The 23,135-nt window shown below is 50.8% G+C and overlaps 1 protein-coding gene across 2 annotated transcripts; it reads right to left on the bottom strand.

The window, feature by feature from the left end:
- Positions 1 to 4,915: 4,915 nt before the first annotated feature.
- SFTPA1 (surfactant protein A1) lies at positions 4,916 to 9,161 on the bottom strand. Of its 2 annotated transcripts, none has more exons than XM_006745610.3 (5): positions 9,080 to 9,161; positions 8,324 to 8,518; positions 7,922 to 8,041; positions 6,874 to 6,951; positions 4,916 to 6,408 (listed from the first exon to the last, which is right to left on the bottom strand). In XM_006745610.3, exons 1-5 carry the CDS (start codon positions 9,141 to 9,143, stop codon positions 6,032 to 6,034), a joined length of 834 nt encoding a protein of 277 aa, XP_006745673.2. In that variant the 5' UTR covers positions 9,144 to 9,161; the 3' UTR covers positions 4,916 to 6,031. The 2 variants fall into 2 exon arrangements, with proteins under 2 accessions (XP_006745673.2, XP_081680122.1); XM_081823996.1 differs by having other exon boundaries at positions 8,690 to 9,159.
- Positions 9,162 to 23,135: the final 13,974 nt, after the last annotated feature.

The raw sequence follows: 23,135 nt of genomic DNA, 5'->3' as shown, positions 1-23,135 counted from the left end.
AACCTCCCTCACTGCTGCCTCTGCCCTTGACCTTCCCTGGCCTGTCACCTGCCTTAACCCTTCCCTTCCTCCAGGACACAGTGAGAAGTAAGGAATTGGAGGAGAACTTTCTTGATCACATTCTTCTCCACCTTTCTTCTTTCTATCTTTTTTCTTTTCTTTTCTTTCTTTCTTTCTTTCTTTCTTTCTTTCTTTCTTTCTTTCTTTCTTTCTTTCTTTCTTTCAACTTCCCCTGATCGTCCTGGAGGTCAAGGTCAGGGCTTAAACATGTTGTTGGCAGACACAGCCCACTTACATTTTTCCCTTTGGCTGAAAAGACCACCCTTTTGTTTGCAGAAAGGTCAAGTGGACCCTGCAAGGATACAAATGCCCCAGGTCAGAGGGAGACAGAGGCCCTGAACTCCTTCAGAACAGGAGACAGAAGCCCCTGCCGGACCCCTGGCCCAGGGCTTTCCCTCTGTCCTCCAGAAATGACTTACTTGGGCCTCCTGAAAGCACGGAGGCTACGGCCAGGAAGCAGGTCCTCTAGCCCAGGGACGTCAGGCCCAATTAACCTGGTGACCGGGGACAGTGCTGGACTGGCCTTCAACCCCAGATTAATAAACAACTGTCCTCAGAACCGCTGTCTACTGGGGCAGCTCTTCAGCGTCACTGCTGAGGTCCGAGGCCCAGCACTGGGCAGCTCACTACTTGAATAGCCCGCAATCCTCCCTTTGCTGCTCCCTCCCATGCATCCCTGCAGCTCCGTCCCTCTAACTCTCCAGAGTCATAGTCTAGACAATACTTCCCTCCAGATATTTATTTCTAGAAGAGACATGATTAGACATTCCACCGAACACGCACTCATGTGTGAGCACGCGCATGTCCACACACGCCTACACATACAGGCTCACACCCCTGTGTCAGTTCCCCCGCCCCCCACTTGTGTTTGGTTCATGGTGGGGTGGGGGGTTGGGAGGGATTAAACACTGAGTCGCCTCATTCCTCCCTTCTCATTCACAACATTTATCAAAGGTCTTCTTTGGATGAGGCGCAGATGTTCCAGGGCAAGGCACAGGGGAGGGAGTGTTTGTAGATAATTCAAGTTCAAGGCTGGATGTGGGCACTTGCACTACAGCTGTTCCAGCCTAGGATGCTTGCCTCTTCTTTGCGTGATTATTGTCATTGACATTGCAGTTTAAATATTCTCTCTGGAGAAAGGGCTTTCCACTACCATTTAATTTTTTTTTTTTTTTAAGATTTTTACTGATTTATTTGACAGAGAGAAGAGACAGCGAGAGAGGGAACACAAGCAGGGGGAGCGGGAGAGGGAGAAGCGGGCTTCCCGCGGAGCAGGGACCCCGACGTGGGGCTCGATCCCGGGACCCTGGGATCATGACCTGAGCCGAAGGCAGACACTTAACGACTGACGGAGCCACCCAGGCGCCCCTCTATCATTTAATTTTAAGTAGCCACTCCATCCTCTCTTTCTGTTTTAATTCTCTGCCTGTAATAGCTATCCCTGTAAAACTGTCTTGTTTATTTAGTTGCACATTCGTTGACCGCTGCCCTCCTTTAGAACAAGAACTCCTTCAGAACAGGGATCTTGTCCTCAGCTGTTGCTGCCCCACTCAGAAGGGTGCCTGGAAGCAGTCACCGCTGCTGGGAAGGGTGCCTGGAAACAGTCACCGCTGCTGGGAAGGGTGCCTGGAAACAGTCACTGAGTGAATGGGTCCTTCCGCATGGCCTCCACAGAGCAGCTCCCCGACTGCTCTCCCCCCAGAGCTAACATCGGTGCCAACGCTCCCAGCTACTTCTCTAGGGCAGGAGCTGTGTTTGCTTCACCGGCTTGTCTCCACGGTGCACCCCAGGGCTGGGCACACAGGAAGGGTCCCCTGAGAGAGCAGGGGGAGGAGCGGAGACCATGAGCAGGAGCAGGTGGCTGGCCAGTCCTCGGTGCCTCCGCACCTGGTTTCCAGCAGCGTCCGCTTCTTATCTCCAGAGCCTCATCAAGTGGCCTTTTTCAAGTCCCTGACCTGACCTTTGATTCCTGCCCTCCCCCAAATTTACACTCACTCTCTGAAACACTTAGTCTTACCAAATAGCTCGAGAGGTTTGCTTTTTCCCTGGTGGGGAGTCGGGGAGGGGCCACTTCCCTTTGAGTCTGCCTTGCGATTGGTGTTCTGGCTTCTCGAGGGTCATCAGCTCTGTGTACTCGAAGTCACTAAGCCTTGTTCGGCAGCCCTCCCAAATTCCTGGGACCCCCTGTACAGAAGACCCCTCTCAAGGCTGTGTTTCCTGATGCCATTGGCATAATTGTGAAGGGCCCCAGGCCCAGAGGACAAAGAACATCCGACCCATGCAGCAAATGAGCAGACCTCCCAGAAGGGTGGGAGTTTGAAACAGAGAATTACATAAACCAGGACCCTCTATGCTACAGACTAGAGGAAAAGTGGCTTGGGGAAGCAGGGGAGACAATATGGCAGGAGGAGGGAAGGATGAGCAAAGAAAGGGACAATAAGAAAGCCTTGACTTTGCTAGGGAAAAGATCCACCTTTGCAGATGCGTATTTTAATCTGTCCTCGCCTAGGCCTGGGTTTTTTGTTTTTTTTTTTTAAAGATTTTATTTATTTATTTGAGAGAGAGAGAGAGCGAGCACGAGAGGGGGTAGGGTCAGAGGGAGAAGCAGACTCCCCACTGAGCAGGGAGCCCGATGCAGGACTCAATCCCGGGACCTTGGATCATGACCTGAGCCAAAGGCAGTCGCTTATCCAACTGAGCCACCCAGGCATCCTAGGCCTGGGTTTTAAAGCATGCTACACACTATTATTATTCTGCCAAGATGATTATTATTGAATTTTGCTATTTATGCCAAGATGAAAAATAGTTTTTCAAGTGTCTCAGCTCATCACACCCTAGTGCACCATAGGGACATGCATGCTAGGTGCCTCAGGATTTTCTCAGATGGCGATCAGCTAAGTTTGAGATCCACTTGTAAAACTTACCAAACACAGTAGGAAATAAGCAGAATGAAGGCTGACTGATACTACAAGCCTCAGAAGGAGTCCTCCCAGGACTGCTGCCTCTATAAACAGATACATTGATATTTTTATTTTTATTTATTTTTAAAGATTTTATTTATTTGTCAGAGAGAGCGAGAGTGAAAGAGCACAAGCAGGGGGAGCGGCAGGCAGAGCAGGCAGAGAGAGACTCGATCCCAGGACCCTAAGATCATGACCTGAGCCGACTGAGCCACCCAGGTGTCCCAAATTGATATTTTTAAAAAGACAGTATAAGAAAGAAAGAAGCAAAGGAAGAATAAAAATTTAAACAATCAAATTAATGAATTAGAATAAGGAAATAACTATAAAGCTAATAATAAAATTTTTAAAAACTGGTTCTTTACAAAAATAAAATAAGTAAACTTGGCAAATCTGACCAGAGAAGTTTGGATTATTGTTCCTGATATTTTATTTCTCCATATCATAGTATTACACATCTGTGCCCTTGGGCCATGGGAGTTCGCGGAGCCTGCCCTAGAGTGTGCAGTGTTCTCTACGTCCCACCCCCTGGGACATTTGGCTTGGCCGTGTGACCGTGAGCAGACACAGAAGGAATGGCAGCTTTACATGTGCTTACGCTTTTAACCCGGCCTCTTCTGGTTTTTCCAATCATGGGAAGAAAACGTCCCCACTACCACTAATATCAGATTAATTAAACAATGTGGAGCAGACACAAACGCTCCTGAAAGCCAGAAGTCAAAAGCAGCAGTTGAAGTCCAGGCAGGCATCCGTGGTCAATAGTGCAGTCTCTGGAATCTGACTTCGTGTATTCATAGCCCAGACAGCGCTTGAACTGGCTGCGTAGCCTTTGGCAAATCGCTTTAACCTCTATGTGCCTCAGTATTCTTATCTGTAAACTGGGGACAATAATAACATCTACATAATAGGGTTAAAGCGGATCACATGAGTTAGCATGAGTGTAGTTCCTGGCACAGAGTAAATGTGATGAGAGTATCAGCCCCTAGACCAAGGGGGGTATATCCCTGGAATGAAAGGATGGTTCAATATCAAAAGATAAATCCCTGTAACTCACTAATATAGTATGTAACAAGTTTGATGAAGAGTCTTTTTTTTTTTTTTTAAAGATTTTATTTATTTATTTGAGAGAGAGAGAATGAGAGACAGAGAGCACGAGAGGGAAGAGGGCAGAGGGAGAAGCAGACCCCCTGCTGAGCAGGGAGCCCGATGCGGGACTCGATCCTGGGACTCCAGGATCATGACCTGAGCCGAAGGCAGTCGCCCAACCAACTGAGCCACCCAGGCGCCCTCTCACAAGTTTGATGAAGAGTCTTAAAGCAGGTATGTACAATCTGGAAGCTTGAAGCTCACCCTGTTCTCAAAATGAATATATGGTCTCACCATTTTTCATACATTCTTTTCCCTAGACCCCTGCATTGCAAACTATCTAGGACTGATTTATTTATTTATTTATTTATTTATTTATTTATTTGACAGAGAGAGAGAGAGAGCGAGAGAGGGAACACAGCATAGGGGAGCTGGAGAGGGAGAAGCAGGCTCCCCTCAACACCACTACCTTTGGGCCACGGAAAACATTCAGGTGGCTACGGGGAAAATGGAAGGCATGATACTACCACCCACAAAGGAACCATGTGGAGTTAGCTTAGGAGTTACCCTAATGCCGGCCATCAATACGAATGCCCGTATGTTCTTCCAGATATTTTCTGTAGCTTGCCATATATTTGTACAACTTAAGGGTGGAAAGCAGGTTGCCTCTCCCACCCAACAAAGAAGGCACGACCTGAGATCGAATCTCCCATTTTTGAGGTAGGTGGGGGCTCAGAGCCAGAGTTAATTTGATTTCTAGAGATACAGAAACGTGTTATTTCTTGAAACCAAAGCAATGAAAACTCATGTTAACGCAGTCATGATTTATTACAGTTCAATCACCTCTGTCCAGTAAGAGGCAAGGTCGTTACGAGCATGAGCTTCAGGTCCAGGTAGGTAGGTTTGAATAAGCTTCTGCCACTTTTGCTCCAAGTAATACAATTCAAAACATTTAACTTCGCTAAGTTTGTGTCCTCATATGAAAATGGGGGAAAAGCAGGCTGGGCCCATGGCATTGTGGAAAGATTAAATCATATTCCAAAAGATGTTTTAGAAGTGCTTGGCAAGGTTCTGGGTACATAGACTTGGCACATATGCTATTTATGTGCTCAATCAACTGCCAGTGGTGTGGTGAGGGGTGTGAACACCTCACTGAGATCCAAAAAGGGGTGCGGACACGTCCATCAGGCGGAGTTACTTGGATTATGTCTGGGTCGGGGGTGAGATCTTCCCTAGGGGTCTAGACTGGCTGCTTTTTGGTCAGGGAGTTGAGAGGCAACCCAAGACTCAAGGCAACTATTAGGGTTAGGCTGGCCTCCACAATGTGCCGAGGCACCACCCGGCCCTCTGACCTCTCGGGGACACCGACCAGATGTGCCCTCAGAGGCTCCAGGCTGCCAGATAACCCCAAAGGGGTCCTTAGCTCCACACATGTGGAATTCCCCAGAGGTCCCCCTCTTCTATCATTGTGCTTGACCAGAACTGCCAAATCTTGCTGGGGCTGGGCAGTGGGTGGTCTGCAGAGTGAGAGGGGAGGGGGGCCAGGAGGCCGGCACCTGCTGTGTGATTTTGCAGGGAACTTCCAACCCAGGACCTCACTGCTGCCATCTAGCAATGAAGGAACCGGACAGGAGGAGGAAGAAAGAAGTCTCCGACTCTTGCCCAAAGGCAAAGTTAGGAGTGGCGCCTGGAGTGCAGGGCTGAGAAGGGGCTGGGGGCGGAGTGGGGCGTGTCAGACTGATTGCTGATTCCCGATGTGGGTGAGGATTCGGAGCCGTCCAGGGAGCCGAGTGGCTAAGAACGCTCTAAGGGCCACAAATACATTTTGTTGGGAAGGAGCTGTAGCATGTCAGAGCTCAGGCGCATCCTCCAGCTGGAGGCTGGACAAGGCAGGGCCCTATCTATCGGGCGGCCCAGGGGTCTGCTCAGAACTCACAGACGGCCAGCCGGTACTGCAGGCAATTTTTGTCATTCCACTGCCCATCTTTGTACATCTCCACACACTTCTCCTTGTCCCACCCCCTGGGCTCCCCGGGGTACCAGCTGGTGTAGTTCACAGGGCTCCCATCCATGTAGAGGAAGCCCCCAGAGTCGGGGCTCGCGATCAGGCCCAGGTAGGCGTAAGTGTTGTACTTCTTCACGATGCTCGCAATGGCTTCATTCTCTTCCGGGCTCGTCGGGGCAGCAATGCGGCCGCCTGCTCTAGCACATAACTCTTGAATGTCCTCAAATTTAACCGACTGCCCGTTGCTGGAGAAGACCTTCTCTCCCACGACCAGCATGGACTCCTGCAAGCTGAGGACTGGGGCAGAGAAACCGAGTCAGGCCACCGACCGCTCTGGCTGGAAGTCCCTGTTCCTCGCCCGGGCTCCCTGTCCTCATGCCCTCTTTGCCTCTCCTCCCCTGCCAACCCGAGTCTTCCTCAACCCCCCTCCCTGCTCTCCTCATTCTATTCATTCGTTCACCCATTGCACAATTACTGATGGACCATCTGTTATGTGCCAGAAACTGCAATTTCCTGAGTCTCAACAGAAAGCAAATTAGGCAGAGAACTTACGCTCCCCTGACATAGGGAGCTGATCTGTGTCTACCTCTGTCTCCTCGGGGCCATTCAAAGACATCAGGAAAGGGAAGTATCGTTTTTTTCCCCCAAGACCTGCCCATCCACACCTGCTTGTCAAGTCTCGAGGTTCTGGAGCCCGACGCTGGGAATGAGGGAACTTATGGGAGACCCTCCATGCTATAAGGCCCTGGGGAGCCCCCTTACCTCCCATGGTCTGCAGGATTTGATGTCTGAACTTGTGGAGTGTGGTCTGGAGCTCCTCATCTAAAGAAGCTGGAAGCCCTGTCAAGAGATTCCCACCCAAGATGAGGGGCAAGCCAACCAAGATCCCGACTTGCAGCCAAGCAGGCACGATGCCAGCTGCAAGCCTGGCATTTGGCCCTTACTTGTCCGTACCCACTGCTCAGGCCCTGGAGTGTGTCTCCACACTGCCTACCCCCTTGTCCTTTGATGCAGCCCTGCACTTGCCGAGCCCCTGCCTGCCCTTCTTTCCTGCCCTGTCTTTTAACGGCTCTGTCAGAAAAACCCACAGGATTTTTCTGGTTTGGGGGCAGGGTCCTCTCCCTCCCCCTCCACCAAAGGCAAACAAACTATACCTATCCTTCTCTCTCTGGCCTGGCTGAGCCATGGAGTGATCTACCTGCCTGGCAAAACAGGCTTTCACTGTGGTCTCTACCCCTGATCCTGACCCATCATCCTCCCTCAACCTCACCCCTCCCCGCCTGCCACCCAGCAGCTCAGTCAATAGTGGGCACTTGTCCAGGAAGCAGGATTTCAAACACTGAAGTAAGAAGCTGCTCTGATGGAGAGGGAGAGCACGTGGTTCTCTCTGCACTTTCCTGATTGACCTTGGTCACCGCTCTGAGCTCTGGAGTTCCCCTCTGTATGTGGGGCTCCCATTCCCATCACCTGCTGAGAGCCCAGATAACCCCGTACACCTTTTGGAATGCCCCCTGTGCCTCAGCCCCAGGAAGTGCCTTCCCTGCCTCCCGGCACTGTCCTTGTCCCACACCTGATGCCCATCAGCAGTCGTGACGTGTGGAGCGCTTCCAACACCCACCAGTCCTCGCCATGGCCTACTACCCGGGCATGTCTGACTCCTCTCCTCGGCCTCGTCTTCTCTCACTTAGGTTGAGTAGGATGCCCTTTGGGGACCTCCATGGTTCTGTCTGACCCCCGCCATCCCTCATGTAACTGGTCACATGGGCGCAGTGCCCGTGTTCCTGCGGCCGGCTTGCCCTGTCCTGCTTACCTGGAGGGCCCCTCTCACCAGGCTTCCCCTTTTCTCCACACTCTCCAGCAACGCCAGGGGATCCAATCACCCCCTCAGGCCTGGGGTAGCCTGGCATTCCTCCAGGGGGGCCCATGGGGCCTGCAGAGAGAAGGGGACATGGATGTGTGGTATTTATCACCCACAGCAGGGCTGAGGCTGATGTGAAGGGACCGCTCTTATCAGCTGAGCTGACTCACCTGTCACCCCATGGGCACTTTAAGGGTAACCTCTTCAGGGCTGCTCCAGTCTAAGGCCCTCAGGCAACTCCCACCATGCCCCGCCATCCCGCTGACCTTGGGACCCGGCTCAGAGCCCCGGACAGTTGGGCCTCCTGGAAACAAGTCACTGTCCCTCAGCTGAGGGTAGGGTCTCACCCAGTACCTGGAGGCCCGGGGTCTCCTTTGACACCGTCTCTCCCATCTCTGCCCGGCAAGCCATGGGATCCAGGAGTGCCAGGGATGCCGGGGCTGCCAATACAGACATCCTTCACATTGTTCTGGACGCCAGAAACCATCAGCAAGGTGAGGGTGAGGGCCAAAGAGCGCAGCAACATGGCTTCTGTTCCAGAGACTCCTCCTGCAGAAAGAAAGCGCCATTGGCTCATTGAGGCATCTGCGAAAGTTTGTCAAGATTCAGGCACAAGGGCCGAGCCTGAGGGACTTTGGGGAAGACCCAGCTTGTCCTTGGAAGCTCCTAGCATCATCTGCGGTTTCACGCCCCACCTCTGGGGCTGGAGGGGTGTGGTACCTGTGCTGGTGAGGAGGACCTGGACAGTCAGAGGGTCTGGCTTCTAATGCAGTCTTGTGATGTGACCATGGGAACTCGCATCACCTTCTTCTGTGCCCTGGAGACAATCCTGACCTGTCCCTGTTGGGGACTGTTGGGAGGAGGGATGGCGTCACTTCCTCCCTCTGTCCTTATACTCTCAGCTACGCTCCTTGCAGGGTCAGAGTGTGAGGATATTTGCAAGCCCACCTTTCTGCATCCATCGTTAACGATTCTGGGCACGACTCTCCATGGTCCACTGGGAGCCCCCCTCCTTCCCAGGCTTGCCCTTAGTTATGCCTGTGACTGCTGGGCTCTCATCATCTACAACCCATGCCCTGGGTAAGACCACAGGGATGGGGCTAAACTCACCCATAGAAACAGAGCCCCTGTGGATCTCTGCCGCAGGTCCGAGTGGGGAGTCAGGCAGCACCATTTATATGCATGCAGGCTACTAGGCTTACCTCTCCACCCCAGGGAGGCTCCTGTCACAAGGGCCTCTTTTTTGGGAAGGGCCGGTCAGGAAGCAGCCATCTTGTTTACACAGCAACGTTCCCTCACAGAGCACTCAGGCTGGAGGGCCACTTCGGACACCCGCTAACATCTCAGGGGGTGGGCCCTCTCTCCCCCGTGCCAGCTTCTCCAGCAGTGAAGGACGAGAGCCCATACCCAGGCACCCAGTGAGGGTAGGCAACGAAGGGAGGCTTCGCCCCGCTGGGCCTCGGCCCAGGCCTGGCTGGTGACACATTCTCAGTACCACCACCTCCATCCCTCAGATGCCCACTTGGAGAACACGGCAGGCTGCCCTCCTTCCCCAGGGGAGCAGAGAGGCCAATCAGCCACGGACAGGATGTCTCCATGTGACCCGCTCCTGGGGCCATTCCAACTCCACAGCCTCTTCGGCCCTGGGAGGGGGGCCATTTGGTTCCAGGCAGTGCAGAGGCCATGGCTCAGGAAGAGGGTGGTCAGGTGGAGCTAGGACGAACTGTGTGTCCTGGGACATGTCTCACCACTGAGCGGCCCAGCACCATCCCCACGCCGGGCTCCCGGCCCCTGCTTCTGGAACCCCTGGTGACGTCGGCGGGCACCTGGCTCAGAGTCACAGGCAAACCCTTTGCACGTTCCCGGTTCCCCAGCTCGGGCCGGCTCAGCGGCGGGGAGGCAGGGCCATGCCTGGAAGGTCACAGGAGAGCAGAGCTTTCTGTTTTGGGCTATGGGTGATGTCTGTAACCTGCAGTGGTTATTGCTTTAAGTGATGGGATGGCACACAAAGCCCTGACCGGTGAGATCCCCTATTCAGGTCACGGGATCGGCGGGGGGTGGGGATCTCTATCTGGAGGGGTGGTAAGAATGAGGAGCTAAGGCCAAAAAAAATCACCAGGTTTGGTTGTAAGTGGTTTGAAAAATCTTGAGATCCTCAGGAAGAGTGAGAGAACTTTGGGAGAGTGGGGGCTCAGCTAAAAGAACCCCACTCCTAGGAGCAGGGAGCCAGCCTGAACCCTGCCACTGCCTGCCACCGCCTCAGCGTGGGTGCCGGCCAAGAAGCATGGGGGTGCCGGGGCCAGCACAGGGCGGGGGTGGGTGGGGAGCAGTTCCATCAAAGGGACCTCAACATGGTTTGGGTGAAGGAGGACTGTTCTGCAGGTGAAGGAATAGGAACAGGGGTGTCCTTGGGTGGACTTTGAAGGGCCTCAGCGGAGACAGCTGGGACAGCCAGGGCCATGTGGGCGAGGATGGGGATTTGGGACTCAGACACACCTGAGTTGCAATGCGGAGCGGCGACCTGTTATCCCTGTGGCCTTGGTCGGGTTATGTAACTCTTTGAGCCTTGATTTTCTTTTTTATTTATTTATTTATTTATTTATTTATTTATTTATTTTTTAAAGATTTTATTTATTTATTTGAGAGAGAGAGAATGAGAGGGAGGAGGGTCAGAGGGAGAAGCAGACTCCCTGCCGAGCAGGGAGCCCGATGCGGGACTCGATCCCGGGACTCCAGGATCATGACCTGAGCCGAAGGCAGTCGCTTAACCAACTGAGCCACCCAGGCGCCCTGATTTTCTTTTTTAAATTGTTATTTTGTAGCAATCTCAAACTTACAGAAAACCTGCAGGCACAGTACCATTTTTCTTTTTTTCTTTTTGGTACCAATTTTTTCCTGAACCTATGAGAGCAGGTTGCCAACAGGGACACTCCATTACCCAGATCTTTAATTGATATTTCATATAAAGATGTTTTCCTATACAACCACAATATAATTATCAAGGTCAAGAAATAACTCTGATTCATTCATATGTGATTTTTGCTAAAATATTTTTAAAATATTAAAATATTATTTCATCATTTAAGTCATTCGTGTAGCTTAATGCCAACATATAAAAATGTGTCATGCATAATTCTAATAAAATGACCCATCTAATTAGCTACCTGGCCTTCTTTCTCATTCTGTGCCCACCACTCCCCCTTCTGCAACTTCTGACAGGACTGGGAGTGATTTTACTGTCTTTCTTTGATCGTAATTTTTCTCTTGTCTGGAGTATTCTGACTGCCCTTCTGCCACAAAAAAATAAAGAGAGAGGGAGGGAGAAGGGAGGCAGGAAGGAAGAATTAACATTGATATAATAATTCCACATAACCTCCAGGCCCTGCACAAAATTTGCCAAATGCCCCCAATAATGTCCTTTATGGGAAAAGGATCCAGTTTAGGATTGTGTGTTCCATGCAGTCGTCAGGTCTGTCCCATCTCCTTAAATCTGAAACAGTGCCAAAGTCTTTCCTTAATTTCTGTGGCCTTAACACTTCCTGGTGCTAACAGGTTAGCTGTGGAGAATGTCTCTCAGTTTGTATCTTTCTGATGTGTTGTCTCAGGAAGAGATTCAGGTTCTGCCCCTCTGGTAGGAACATCACAGAAATAACGCTATGCTCTTCTCATCACCTTCTAGCAGGTGCCCCGATTTCAATTCATCTAAGTAATGATGATGTTCGCTCAGATCATTTGATTGAGATGGTGTGGGCCAGATTTCCCCACCATAAAGTTAGCTCTGTTTCTCTTTTTAACTAATAACCCTTTCGTGAGAGCTGTTTCAGTGCTGTGTAAAGATCCTGCTCCTCAAACTTCCTCTTTTTATTTCATTTATTTATTCGTCTCAGTGTGGAGTCATGCCTGAGGCATACCAAACGCAGGCCGGATGGAGGCTGTCAATTCAGGGTGCAGGTGATAAGGGGGTACTTTATCTGTAGATAGTTTAAAAAAACACTATCTGCATGGGGCACCTGGGTGGCTCAGTCGGTTGGGCGTCTGACTTTTGGTTTCGGCTCAGGTCATGATCTCAGGTTCCTGAGATCAAGCCCGCATCGGGCTCCACACTCAGAGGGGAGTCTGCTTAAGACTCTCTCTCTCCCTCTGCCCCTCCCCCCTGAAATAAATTAATAAAATCTAAAAAAATAAAAACACTATCTGCAGAGAATTTATTAGCACATTGCACCAGCAACTCTTAATAACATCATCAGTAAAACAGTCCTCCTCCTTAAAAAACATTTGTTTCTCCTCATTCTGACACCTATTGTGGGCCACCCCCTGTATGAGGACATCACCTTCACCGTGCCCAGGCCCTGCAGCCCACACCAAGCCACCTCACAGTAGACGCTTTCCCTCCACCCTTCCTGTTCTCCCTCAGCGTGATTGAAGCCAGAAAGCAAGCATTTCCGAGGGATGGGTGAAGTCAGGCCGGAGAGGAGCCAAGTGGAGGCCTCGCTCTCCCCCTGCGGATGGACCCTGTGCTTCCAGGAGGATCTGAGACCTCTACATACTTCCTGCCCAGGAACCTCCTGGCCTCCCCTCTTGTCCAGCTGCCCCATGGTTCTAGCTGAGTAAGGAGTCCCTATGGGGCTGCCTAGAGCTAGCTATCATTTTGGATCATCACGACAGCTTGATGAGGTGTGCAGGAGGCAAATCCTCATCAGAGAATTAAGTCAGCTGAGGCTGAGGGAGGTTGCGTGAATTGTCTGGGTCACCCCAAAAGTGGCTTATTGCCCACGTCTCCTTTTATCCATTTTAAATCCTCTGCCATAATATTCCCACAGTCAGAGGGGTGTGCTTATCCTGCTCGTGCCTACAGAGAGGTAGAGAAGCAAATTTCCTAGTTAACTATAGCTTAAGGTCTAATCTCAGGAATCTGGGGGGCAGCCCAACATGAAGGAAAAGAGAATTCAGGCTGTTCCCGGAGACAGTCAACACATTACACGCACACACACACACACACACACACACACACACTACATTGGTGTCTCGCCAACAAATGTCATTTGATTAAAAAAAGAATTGCACAATAAATAAATCTATTTCTATTACCTAAAAATGCCAATTTATTTAAAAATTCACATTACTTGTTTTTCCTAACACTGTATCAACATAAACTTTCTTTTTTTAAAAAAAAAAATTTATTTATTTATTTGAGAGAGAGCAAGAGAGAGATTGAGAACGAGTGGGGGAAGGGCAGGGGGAGAAGCAGACTTGGAGCCTGACGTGGGGCTCATCCCAGGACCCCAGGATCATGACCTGAGGCAAAGGTAGATGCTTAACCAACTGAGCCACCCAGGCACCCTCAACATGGCCTTTCACCTGTTACCTTTCACTCCGCCCTTAGCTTTTCCCATACTATCTCGCGTGCCTTCTAAACTCCATAGAAACACACCATGTTTTAGGCATTTTCTCTTTTTAGCCTTTATTGAAATATAACTGACATATAACATTGTGTGAGTTTAGGTGTTAGGTTGAGACACTCACATATCATGAAATGATGGCCCCTGGAAGTCTAGCTGTTAGCCTTCATCACTTCACATATTTGCCACTTCTTTTTTTGTGGTGAAAACATTTAAGATCTACTATCTTAACAATTTTCAAGGATATAATGCAGCATCATTAACTAGAATCACCATGCTGTGCATTAGATCCCCAGAACTCATCTATTTTATAACTGGAAGTTTGTAGTTTGACCAGTATCTCCCCATTTCCCCCATCCCCCAGCCCCTGGTAACTACCACTCTACTCCATGTCTATGAATTTAGGGTTTTTTATTTTATTTATTTATTTATTTATTTAATTTATTTATTTGACAGAGAGATAGCACAAGTAGGCAGAGAGGCAGGCAGAGGGAAGGAGAGAAGCAGGCTCTCTGCCGAGCAGGGAGCCCGATGCGGGGCTCGATCCCAGGACGCTGGGATCATGACCTGAGCCAAAGGCAGCCGCTTAACCGACTGAGCCACCCAGGTGCCCCTGAATTTACGGTTTTTTAGATTCCACATATAGGTGATATCACACATCATGTCCGTGTTGTTGCAAGTGGCAGGATTTCCTTTTCTTTCGGGGCTGGATACTATTGCATTGTCTACACCACACCTTCTTTGCCCATTTATACATTGACACTTAGGTTGTTTCAATGTCTTGGCTATTGTAAATAATGCTGCAATGAACAGGGGAATGCACATACATCTCTCATAACCTGTTTTCATTTCCTTTGGAAATGAAACCCAGAAGTGGGATGGCTGGATCATATGGTAGTTCTGTTTCTAAATTATCAAGGAAACTTCATACTGTTTCCCATCGTGGCTAGACCAGTTTACAATCCCAACAGTATACAGGGAACAAATAACTTTTTTAATATAGGTGTGCCATGTGCATTATTTGGGACATACTTATACTGGAAAATTATTCCTGTTTATCTGAAGTTCCCGTTTAATTGGGCACCCTATATTTCATCTGGCAACCCTATCTGTAGGGGCCCGGACAAGCGGAGGTTTCTGGTAAGGAAGGAGAGACCTCCTTTGGCTTACTGTCATGGTATGATGTATAATTTGGGGCCACATCCTCAACCTCGATGATCTTTGGCTCAGATTTGGGAGGAAACGTCTTTCCCGAGTTCCGTGTGGCTGGCGCGCAGGGGCTCTGAAGCGTGGAGTGTAGGGACGGCACAGACAAGGCTGGTCTTTAAACAAACCCAGCGCAGCTCTCCCGGAGGCTGGCGGGGGACATCCAGGAGCAGAAGGAGGAATGCCCAGGATTTGCTTACTTTGATCCTTCAGTCGCCTGCCTCCACCTGGACTAGAGAGTCATTTCCTGGGGCTTTGGTAGAGTTGCCCTGCGTAAACGGAGAGGGAGCAGGGTAGGGCAAAGTAGACAGGACAGCGAGGGGAAGGACCAAGCGTGGCTCTGATATCACAGTGCCTCTGAGCAGCCTTCCTAGGCGCAACTGTCTGTCGGAGCAGGGATGTCGACTGTGGGCGGGGGCTTCTCAGTGTCTAACTGTCCCCTTCTCTGGGACAGCAGGCTCCAGACACCGTGCACGCCCAGAGCCGAGGCACCCAGCCAGGGCTCTGGCTCCCGTGGCTGTTTATACCAGGCTGCCTGGTGGAGGCAGGGCTGAGCTCAGTCCGTTGTGTGGACTGGTAGCCGGGAGGGACCGGGAGGGTTTAGCAGCAACTCGGTTAGGGTTCTGCCTCTTACTCACCTCCCTAGAAAGGAAGCAGGGTGGGCTGCACTGGAGCCCAGTCTGAGGAGCTTAGAAAAACCAGCTGCCAGTTTCTGGCTGATTCAGCCTCCTGTCTATACTGGAATTAAAGGGACCTTTCCCATCATGGATCTCCCCATCCCATGCCTACTTATATTCCTCGGAGAAGGTCTGAACCCTCAGCCTCACCCACACGTTGGTCTCCTCCCGGCTCAGTCCCCCCATTGCCACCAAATCAGCTGCAAGGCTACATGGGACTGTCAGGAGAAGCTTGGTCTTCCTGAAGTTGTGGCCGGGATGTTTCCGTTGCCCCTGTGTGCAATGCCCTTCTGGGAGCCCTCCTGCAACTCACTGACCTCAGATTACAGCCATCCCACCCCAGCACATTCGGCCCAGACTTTGTAAAACATTTCAGAAGGGACCAGAGCATCTCTTCATCAACACCTGGAGTGCTCGTCCCTGGGGTTCTGGGCTGTTGGAGCAATGTCCCCTCAGGCCGAGATTTGGGACAAATATTGGCAATGGTCCGGGTTTCATTTTTTGGAAAACCTGAATGTCCACGACGAGAGGAAGTTTTCTGGAACTTTCGGCTTCAAGTGGCTCCAGAACAGGGCAGGAGGCGTCCCTCACAGCGTCCTGGAGGGCAGCCAGACCACAGGCGTGGGGTTCCTGATCTCACCAGGGAAGCTGCTCCCATTCTGTGCACCCACCCACCCACCCTCTGCAGGTGGCCGTGAGTCCACGGTGCTGCCCGGGGCCGCCTAGATTTTAGAGAATCACTACTAGAAATGAAATACCAGCCGTGGATAGAATTTTAAATTTTCTGCTATCCACACGAAAATACATTTTAAAAAACACATGAAGTTTAATGCTATTTAACCCAATACATTCAAAATAGCATCATTTTAACATATAATCAGGATAAAATGATCATAAACTACCTATTTTTTGTTCATTTTTTTAAAATTTTTATTTATTTACTTTGAGAGAGAGAATGAGAGACAGAGAGCATGAGAGGGAGGAGGGTCAGAGGGAGAAGCAGACTCCCTGCCGAGCAGGGAGCCCGACGCGGGACTCGATCCCGGGACTCTGGGATCATGACCTGAGCCGAAGGCAGTCGCTTAACCAACTGAGCCACCCAGGCGCCCTCATTTTTTTCTTATTAGATCTTCAAGGTCTGGTGTGTATTTTACACTCGTCGCTCATCTCAGTTTGGATGGGCCAGCTCACATGCCCAGAGAGAATGCGGACTATGTGCTTTCAACAGAGATTTGTCTTTTCCTTAGCACCACTTAAGGGTTCAGCTCTGTGCTTTTGTGCATTCATAGGTTCCTTACTGGTGATTTCCATGTCTTTCACACCAGAGTGGACAAGAGATGGCAAAGTTTCATTCGATCAAATATCCCAGGAGAAGCTGATCTCGGAGGAGGAAGGTGTGCGTTGTGGAAGATGGGGGGAGGTGTCTGGGTTTTAAAAGAGGTTCTTGGCAACAGCCAGTTTGGAGCGGGTGGTGTGGGCCATACCCCCCAAATGGTGCCTGCTTCTTTTAGAAAGGAAGTAGAAGTCAGGGGAAAGAACCACTTTCTTATCCCCTCTAGTCCCCTCCATGAGCTCCTCAGTAGCTAAACACCTCCTTCCCTCGTCGGTCTGTATGTGATGACTTCAAGATCTCCCAAGCCAAGGGGCTCTGAAGTTCAGTCTTGGTCAACACGGTGGGTGCCCTGCTCCAGGCTGGGCCACAGCTGGCCCGGCAGACCTATGCTGTCCTGTAGTGTAGTCACCAGCCACACGTACCCAATGAGCACTTGGAATATGGCCCATCCAAACTGAGATGAGCGACAAGTGGAAAATACACTCCAGACTTTGAAGATCTAATAAGAAAAAAAATGAACAAAAAATAGGTAATTTATGATCATTTTATCCTGGTTATATGCTAAAATGTTACTATTTTGAATGTATTGGGTTAAATAGCATTAAACTTCATGTGTTTTTTAAAATGGATTTTCATATAGGTAGCAGAAAATTTAAAATTCTATCCACGGCTTGTATTTCATTTCTAGTAGTGAATCTAGGTGGCCCCGGGCAGCACCGTGGACTCACAGCCACCTGCGGAAGGTGGGTGGGTGCCAAGAATGGGAGCAGCTTCCCTTCATTTTATTCGGAAGGAGAACTGGGTTTATTGCATCAGATATGGGAGTAATCAGATAGACACTTACTTTAAATTACTCTGCCCCTATCCAGATCACCAACGACTGCCTGGTGATGATCAGGAGGTAGTGCCCAGGCCTCCTGTCATGGGCCATTGGCATCACCTCACATCGGGCCATGGCTGCCCCCTTCCTGAAAGCTCTGCCTGCACTTCACTCCCGGGCACGGACTCCCTGTGCCTCCTGCCCACTGGCCACTCCCTTGTGCTCTCCTGGCCCCCTCGGCTGGCTCCCCCCATCCCTCAGACCCTTCATACTGGGCGTACCAACACGCAGCTGGGGGCCTCCCTCCGAGGCCTGAAGCGGGGCATCTCCCAGGTACAGGTCCCCTCTGGTCACCAGCAGGGTCAGCATCTGGAGTCCACCTCGGCAAAGACGAGGGGAAGAGAGAAAGAAAGCATGGAGGGCAGACTAACAGCCCCACGTGGCTGCCACCCAGGATGTTCACAGTGGCGGGTTGGACGCCCCGTCGGAGGCCCCTTTGCTGCCGCCACCCTCCCGAGCCCACTGGCCTCAGTGACAGTGTGTTTAGCATCTCCCCGGCTGCTCTGGCCAAGCCTCCAGGGTCACATCCCAAGGGCCTACCTTAAAGGAGATCATCTCCTAAGGAAGGGTCACCTCTTTTTTTTTTTTTTGCTGTACTCACAATTCAAGGACTTGTAGAGAACAGTCAAGTGAGGGCCTGACGCTAGATTTCGAGAAGGCTTGGCCATTTCCACCACTCTCACTCCGCCACCCAACCTCCTAGACCAGATGGCCTTCATCTATTCGGTTGTTCACACTTTCACCAGTATTTCTCAAGTACCTGCCTGGTACCAGCCTGGGTGCAAAATGCCACAGCAAGGACGGGGCAGCGGAACGGGACATGGACAAGGACATGTGTGGTTGGGCATGGGGGCAGGAGCAGACTCTGGAGAAGAAAGCGGCCCTTGGGCGTGACCCTAAGCCTCGCGCAGACTCAAACCCTCGTCTCTAAATTGGCGGTAGCAAGAACTATCTTCCCACTGGGCTGAAGAGGTAATTAATGGTGATGATTCAGGTCAAGGCCCTGGCAGAGTGACTGGTGTGGGGAAATCTGCCCCACAGCACCAGAGTGACAGGGACCTTGTCCCCACACACCAGCCCAGGGTTCGCCCTCTGCTCAGGGAGAGCAGGGCTTCCTTGGATCTGTATTATTCTGAACTAGGATCTCCAGGGATCACCCACCTCTGTGTGTTACAGCTGCTTTTCCCTTCTATGCATGCCAGAGGGCCTGTGGGGTGGGTGTTGGAGCTGTGAGTCACTGACCCAGGGGGACCACAAACAAAGACTCAGGGCGCCTGGGTGGCTTAGTCGGTTAAGCGTCTGTCTTCGGCTCAGGTCATGATCTTGGAATGCTGGGATCGAGCCCCGCATCGGGCTCCCTGCTCAGTGGGGAGTCTGCTTCTCCCTCTGACCTTTCCCCCTCTCATGCTCTCTCCCACTGTCTCAAATAAATAAATTAAATCTTTTTTAAAAAAGTGTGGGGGGAAGGGCAGAAGGAGAGCGAGAATCTCAAGCAGACTGAGTGTGGAGCCCGATGGGAGGCTGGATCCCAGGACCCTGAGATCATGACCTGAGCCAAAACCAAGAGTTGGATGCTCATCGACTGAGCCACCCAGGTGCCCCGACCTTTAAAATGGGCATAAAGACAGCTCTTGGCTGACAGACATGGGTTGCGAGCCCTGCATGGGACAGCATTCATGTGCATGATCTTTCCCCCTGAGAAAAATAATCCCCTAACAAAGAAGAAATGGGGATCACTCCCTGGGAAAAGAGGGGGCACAGTCACACCAAAGCCCTGAGAAATCTGGTTAGACCGATCTATGAACATCTGTCTCAACTGGACTGTCCTGCTCTAGAGAGATGGCATGTGGGGAAGGGCGTCCTGACCTCTCAGGGTCTCTGAATGGCCTCTTGTTCCATGGTGAGGGATGGGGGTCCCTGAGCCCTGGGGCTCATCATCCTCCCCAGAACACACAGAACTCCCCAAGGGAAATCCTTTCTCTGCCCACCCCCCCCCCCGCCCCCGCCGCCCCCCGCAGGGAGAGTGTGAGTCAGCTCTGTCCTCTGGTGGCGGCACGAAGAACTGCAGCCAATGGCAGGGATGTGCAGACAAGTGTCCCTGTTCATTCATTCCACCTTCACAGAGGGCTACTTTGTTCAGGTGCCACGAGAGAACAGGAGCCACAGTTTAATGCTCCGACTCCCCCAGGGTCTATCCATGAGAATCCGCCCCTGCATCCCCCGCTTGTCCCATGTCCTAGACTGACAGATGCAGACTTTGCCCTGCGTGCCTCCATTTGTCAGGCTTCTGGCTAAGTGTCCCATCTCTATTTGTCCACAGAGGCTGGCTCAGTATTATGTCCCTGGACAAGCCTAGTGTCAGCCACTGCTGGTACCAGGGACTAGCTAGACCTTTTCCATCTACCATATCTGTCCCAGACTCACCAGAACGAAGGGTCCATCTTCCCTCCCTATAACAGAGGAGGAAGCAGGCTCAGATGTTCCGTAACTCACCAGAGGTGGCGCAGCCTGGAGGTGCTAACCTGGTTCAAACATTTTTCCAGCTGACCCCAGAGTATCTTAAGCATGGTTTCCCTGAAGAACCCAGCGCCTTCTCTGCCCACAATGCCCACAGGCATGGATTAGGCCCTGGATAGGCTCTGCCGGGACTATTACTCTGCCGAGAGGACCTTGTCCAAACCTCAGGTCCCAGGACTGCTTACCGTATCACCTAGAGGCTCCAGCTTTGCTCTTTGGCCATAATCCACATCCAAGCCTGGACATGCTTGATCCTGGCTCAGCCAGGCTGCCGGGCACAGCAACTCACACCCAACCCCCAGTCCCGAGGCTGCAGAGCTTGGCACAGGATACATCCAAGGTCCTTGGCACATGTACTATACAGATGGCGGTGACACTGGGGCAGGCTCTTCACTCCAGATGAAAAGTTGCCCAGATGCCTCTCTACCTGTACCCACGTTCGTTGCCCTGGGTAGCTGAGCTGAGTTCAACCCTGGTCAGGGCCCTGATAAAAAGGAGGCAGTAGGCCTGCTGGGCCCAGACCACCAGGAGTGCCCCTGGGTCCCTCACTCCACACACATGCCCTCCGTGCAATCAGCAGGGCCCAGGCATTCTTTCGTCAACTACTGTTTATGGAGACCATGAAGTAACCTCCACTGTTCTCTTGTTGTGGAACAACACAGAAGCATCAGGAGAGGGAAAGTATTCTGATATTTCTAATGTCTCCGGTGGCTGAATTGCTCTCACATGATAGCATGTTGTTGAAGAAATAGCAAATTAGGTCATCCCATTAAATTTAACTCTTTTCTAGACATAGTTTCTAGACATAATAATATGAGAATAATTTAAGTAACCATTATTTACTAAAATACTGTCCAGAGTTTATTTATAATACTGAGAGAAAGTAAGAGCTGAGAAAATCTGACAAAAAGTAAAATAGTTATGTAAAAAGAGACTTTTTAAAAAAATAAAAACAAATATAGAATATTCAAAAGCACATTGGGGGCGGCTGGGTGGCTCAGTCGGTTGAGCATCTGACTCTTGGTTTCGTCTCAGGTTGTGATCTCAAGGGTGGTGGGATCGAGCCCTCCACTGGGCTCTGCACTCAGCAGGGAGTCTGCTTGAGATTCTCTCCCTCGGCCCTTCACCCCATTTGCTCTCTCTCTCAAATAAATAAATAAAATCTTAAAACAAACAAAAAACCTCAGCGGATCAAAAGTAAGAGATTACATGGTGATTCGGGATTTGCACCCGCAGGGTCACACTGAGGCCCAGTGAAGCCAGGAGGTAGCTCATTTCCAGTTTCTGGACAAAGGAGGGCAAGGAGGATGGTGACCTCTCGTGGTGACGAGGAGAACAAAAGCAAGGGAAATGTAGCTCAAATTAAATCTTAAAACTTGCAGCCCATTGATAAATCCCTGAGACATGCAGAGCATGACATTGCCCAGGGAACTCATGGGACTTCATTAGACTAAACGCAACCTTGACAATAGCCAGACCTGCAAGGTGCTGCAGACCCGACTCTCAGCATACAGAGATTCCTTCGAGACACATTATCCCTAACCCCCACTAACAAAAAAGTATATAATCAGTCCCGCCTCACAATCGAAGTACAGCTCTTTCTGCCCACGGGTCCTGTCCCTGTGCCATAATAAAAGGCACCCTCCTGCACCGTGAAATGTCTCAAGAATTCTTTCTTGACGGTCGTGCTTGACAACCCGCATCTGTGGGAAGCCAGCTCCAGGATTCCCCCAGGTTCCTGGAGGAAAAGGATGGAAGAAAACCCCCTTCTGCCATGACTTCCACATGGTATCTCACTGGAAACACAGCCCTTGGGAACAGAGGAAGAACAGCGGCCAGGGGATGGCCTGGCAGCCGAAGGGGGGCTAAGTGGCAGGGAGCACGTGCTCCTCGACAAATACTCAGCCTGCACCACAAGACGCGCGAGCATCCACGTCTAGAAGCTCTGGTTCAATCACCGTTGTCATTGTTCTTGGGCTCAAGTCTGCACCTCCCATCTGGAGGTGATGGGGTTTCTCTCAACCTCCTATACTCGGAACGAACCATCATGAGCTTCCAGTTCAAGGGACAGAATCTGATTCTGAGAAGAAGAAACTGTTCTTTCCATGTTTCTTCAAGATCTTTGAACGACTTTTGGTCGCTCCGGACCACTTCAGACATGCATGTCCAGGACATCAGGTACCTCTGGGCTTTTGTCTCCTTCTATCTCTGGGGCAAAACATTTTTCTAGATCTCATCCAGAACTGCTACCGGCGTGTTTCTCGTCTCTCTGGACAGAGTGTCTCTCTTTCACTGGCGGAACAAGTCTGTCAAAAACAAGAGAACTAGGACCAGGGCACCTGCCACAACACCCTCCACCACCTCCCACTGAAATCCAGAGAGAGCAAGTCTTGGTCTCACGTCCAAACGTTCTTCTGTCACAGAACTCCACAGCGTCTCCCAGGTCCACTGCTCTAATAGCCTCGTTTCCCGGGCTGACGAAGAGCCCCCGTGGTCACCATGGCCGGCTGGGTCACAACACTGAGGAGACTGGGCTTCCGCCCAGAGCCAAAGCTGCACCTGGTAACCAGGGCGGCCCATCATTATAGAGGGACAGAGGGGAGGACAGGAACAGTAAAGTCACACACCCTCCACCCCCGCCCCTGCACCCTACACTGAAACCTCATCTTCTACGGTCCCAGCAGACCCATCCCATCGTGTGCCCACACAGTTCCCTCTGCCTGGAAAGCCCTTCCTCTCACTGCCCATTTGGTGAGCACATGCCCACATGGAACCGCTGGACTCCTCAGTCCACGTCCCCAGTGCCCAGGGCAGGGTGCTCAGTGCTCCACGAATGTCTTGGAAGACAAGAAGGAAGGAAAAGAGGAAGGGAAGGAGAAGAGAAAGGGAGGGAGGAAGCAGGAAGGAAAGACAAAGCCTCAATTTGCCATTCCTTAGAAATCACACATTATTGTTCTCTCTTGCCCGTTGCATCCTAAAAAAAGCCTTAAAAAGCTTAAAATTCTTATCTACAGAAATATCTGAATTACATGATTTAAAATATATATTATATAATTTTAAATATTTAACAAAATGAAATGAAAATCTACATCCTGATAGTATCAGGTGACAACCTAACACTTCACCATTTTGGACTACAATGAAAACCTCAACA

This window comes from Leptonychotes weddellii, chromosome 6 (genome assembly GCF_054177405.1).
Source record: "Leptonychotes weddellii isolate Sample4059 chromosome 6, ASM5417740v2, whole genome shotgun sequence".
NCBI classification, from domain to species: Eukaryota; Metazoa; Chordata; class Mammalia; order Carnivora; family Phocidae; genus Leptonychotes; species Leptonychotes weddellii.
The sequence above is the reverse complement of the archived record's forward strand: the minus strand, read 5'-3'. Positions and strand labels throughout refer to the sequence as shown.

Excerpts from the sequence above, each read along its gene's own strand:
- SFTPA1 (XM_006745610.3), bottom strand. The coding sequence starts at position 9,143 with ATGGTGCTGCCTGACTCCCCACTCGGACCTGCGGCAGAGATCCACAGG. Across the intron at positions 8,519-9,079 it reads CAGGGGCTCTGTTTCTATGG|GAGGAGTCTCTGGAACAGAA; the intron begins GTGAGTTTAGCC and ends TTCTTTCTGCAG. Across the intron at positions 6,952-7,921 it reads TGGTGAGAGGGGCCCTCCAG|GGCTTCCAGCTTCTTTAGAT; the intron begins GTAAGCAGGACA and ends ATCTCTTGACAG.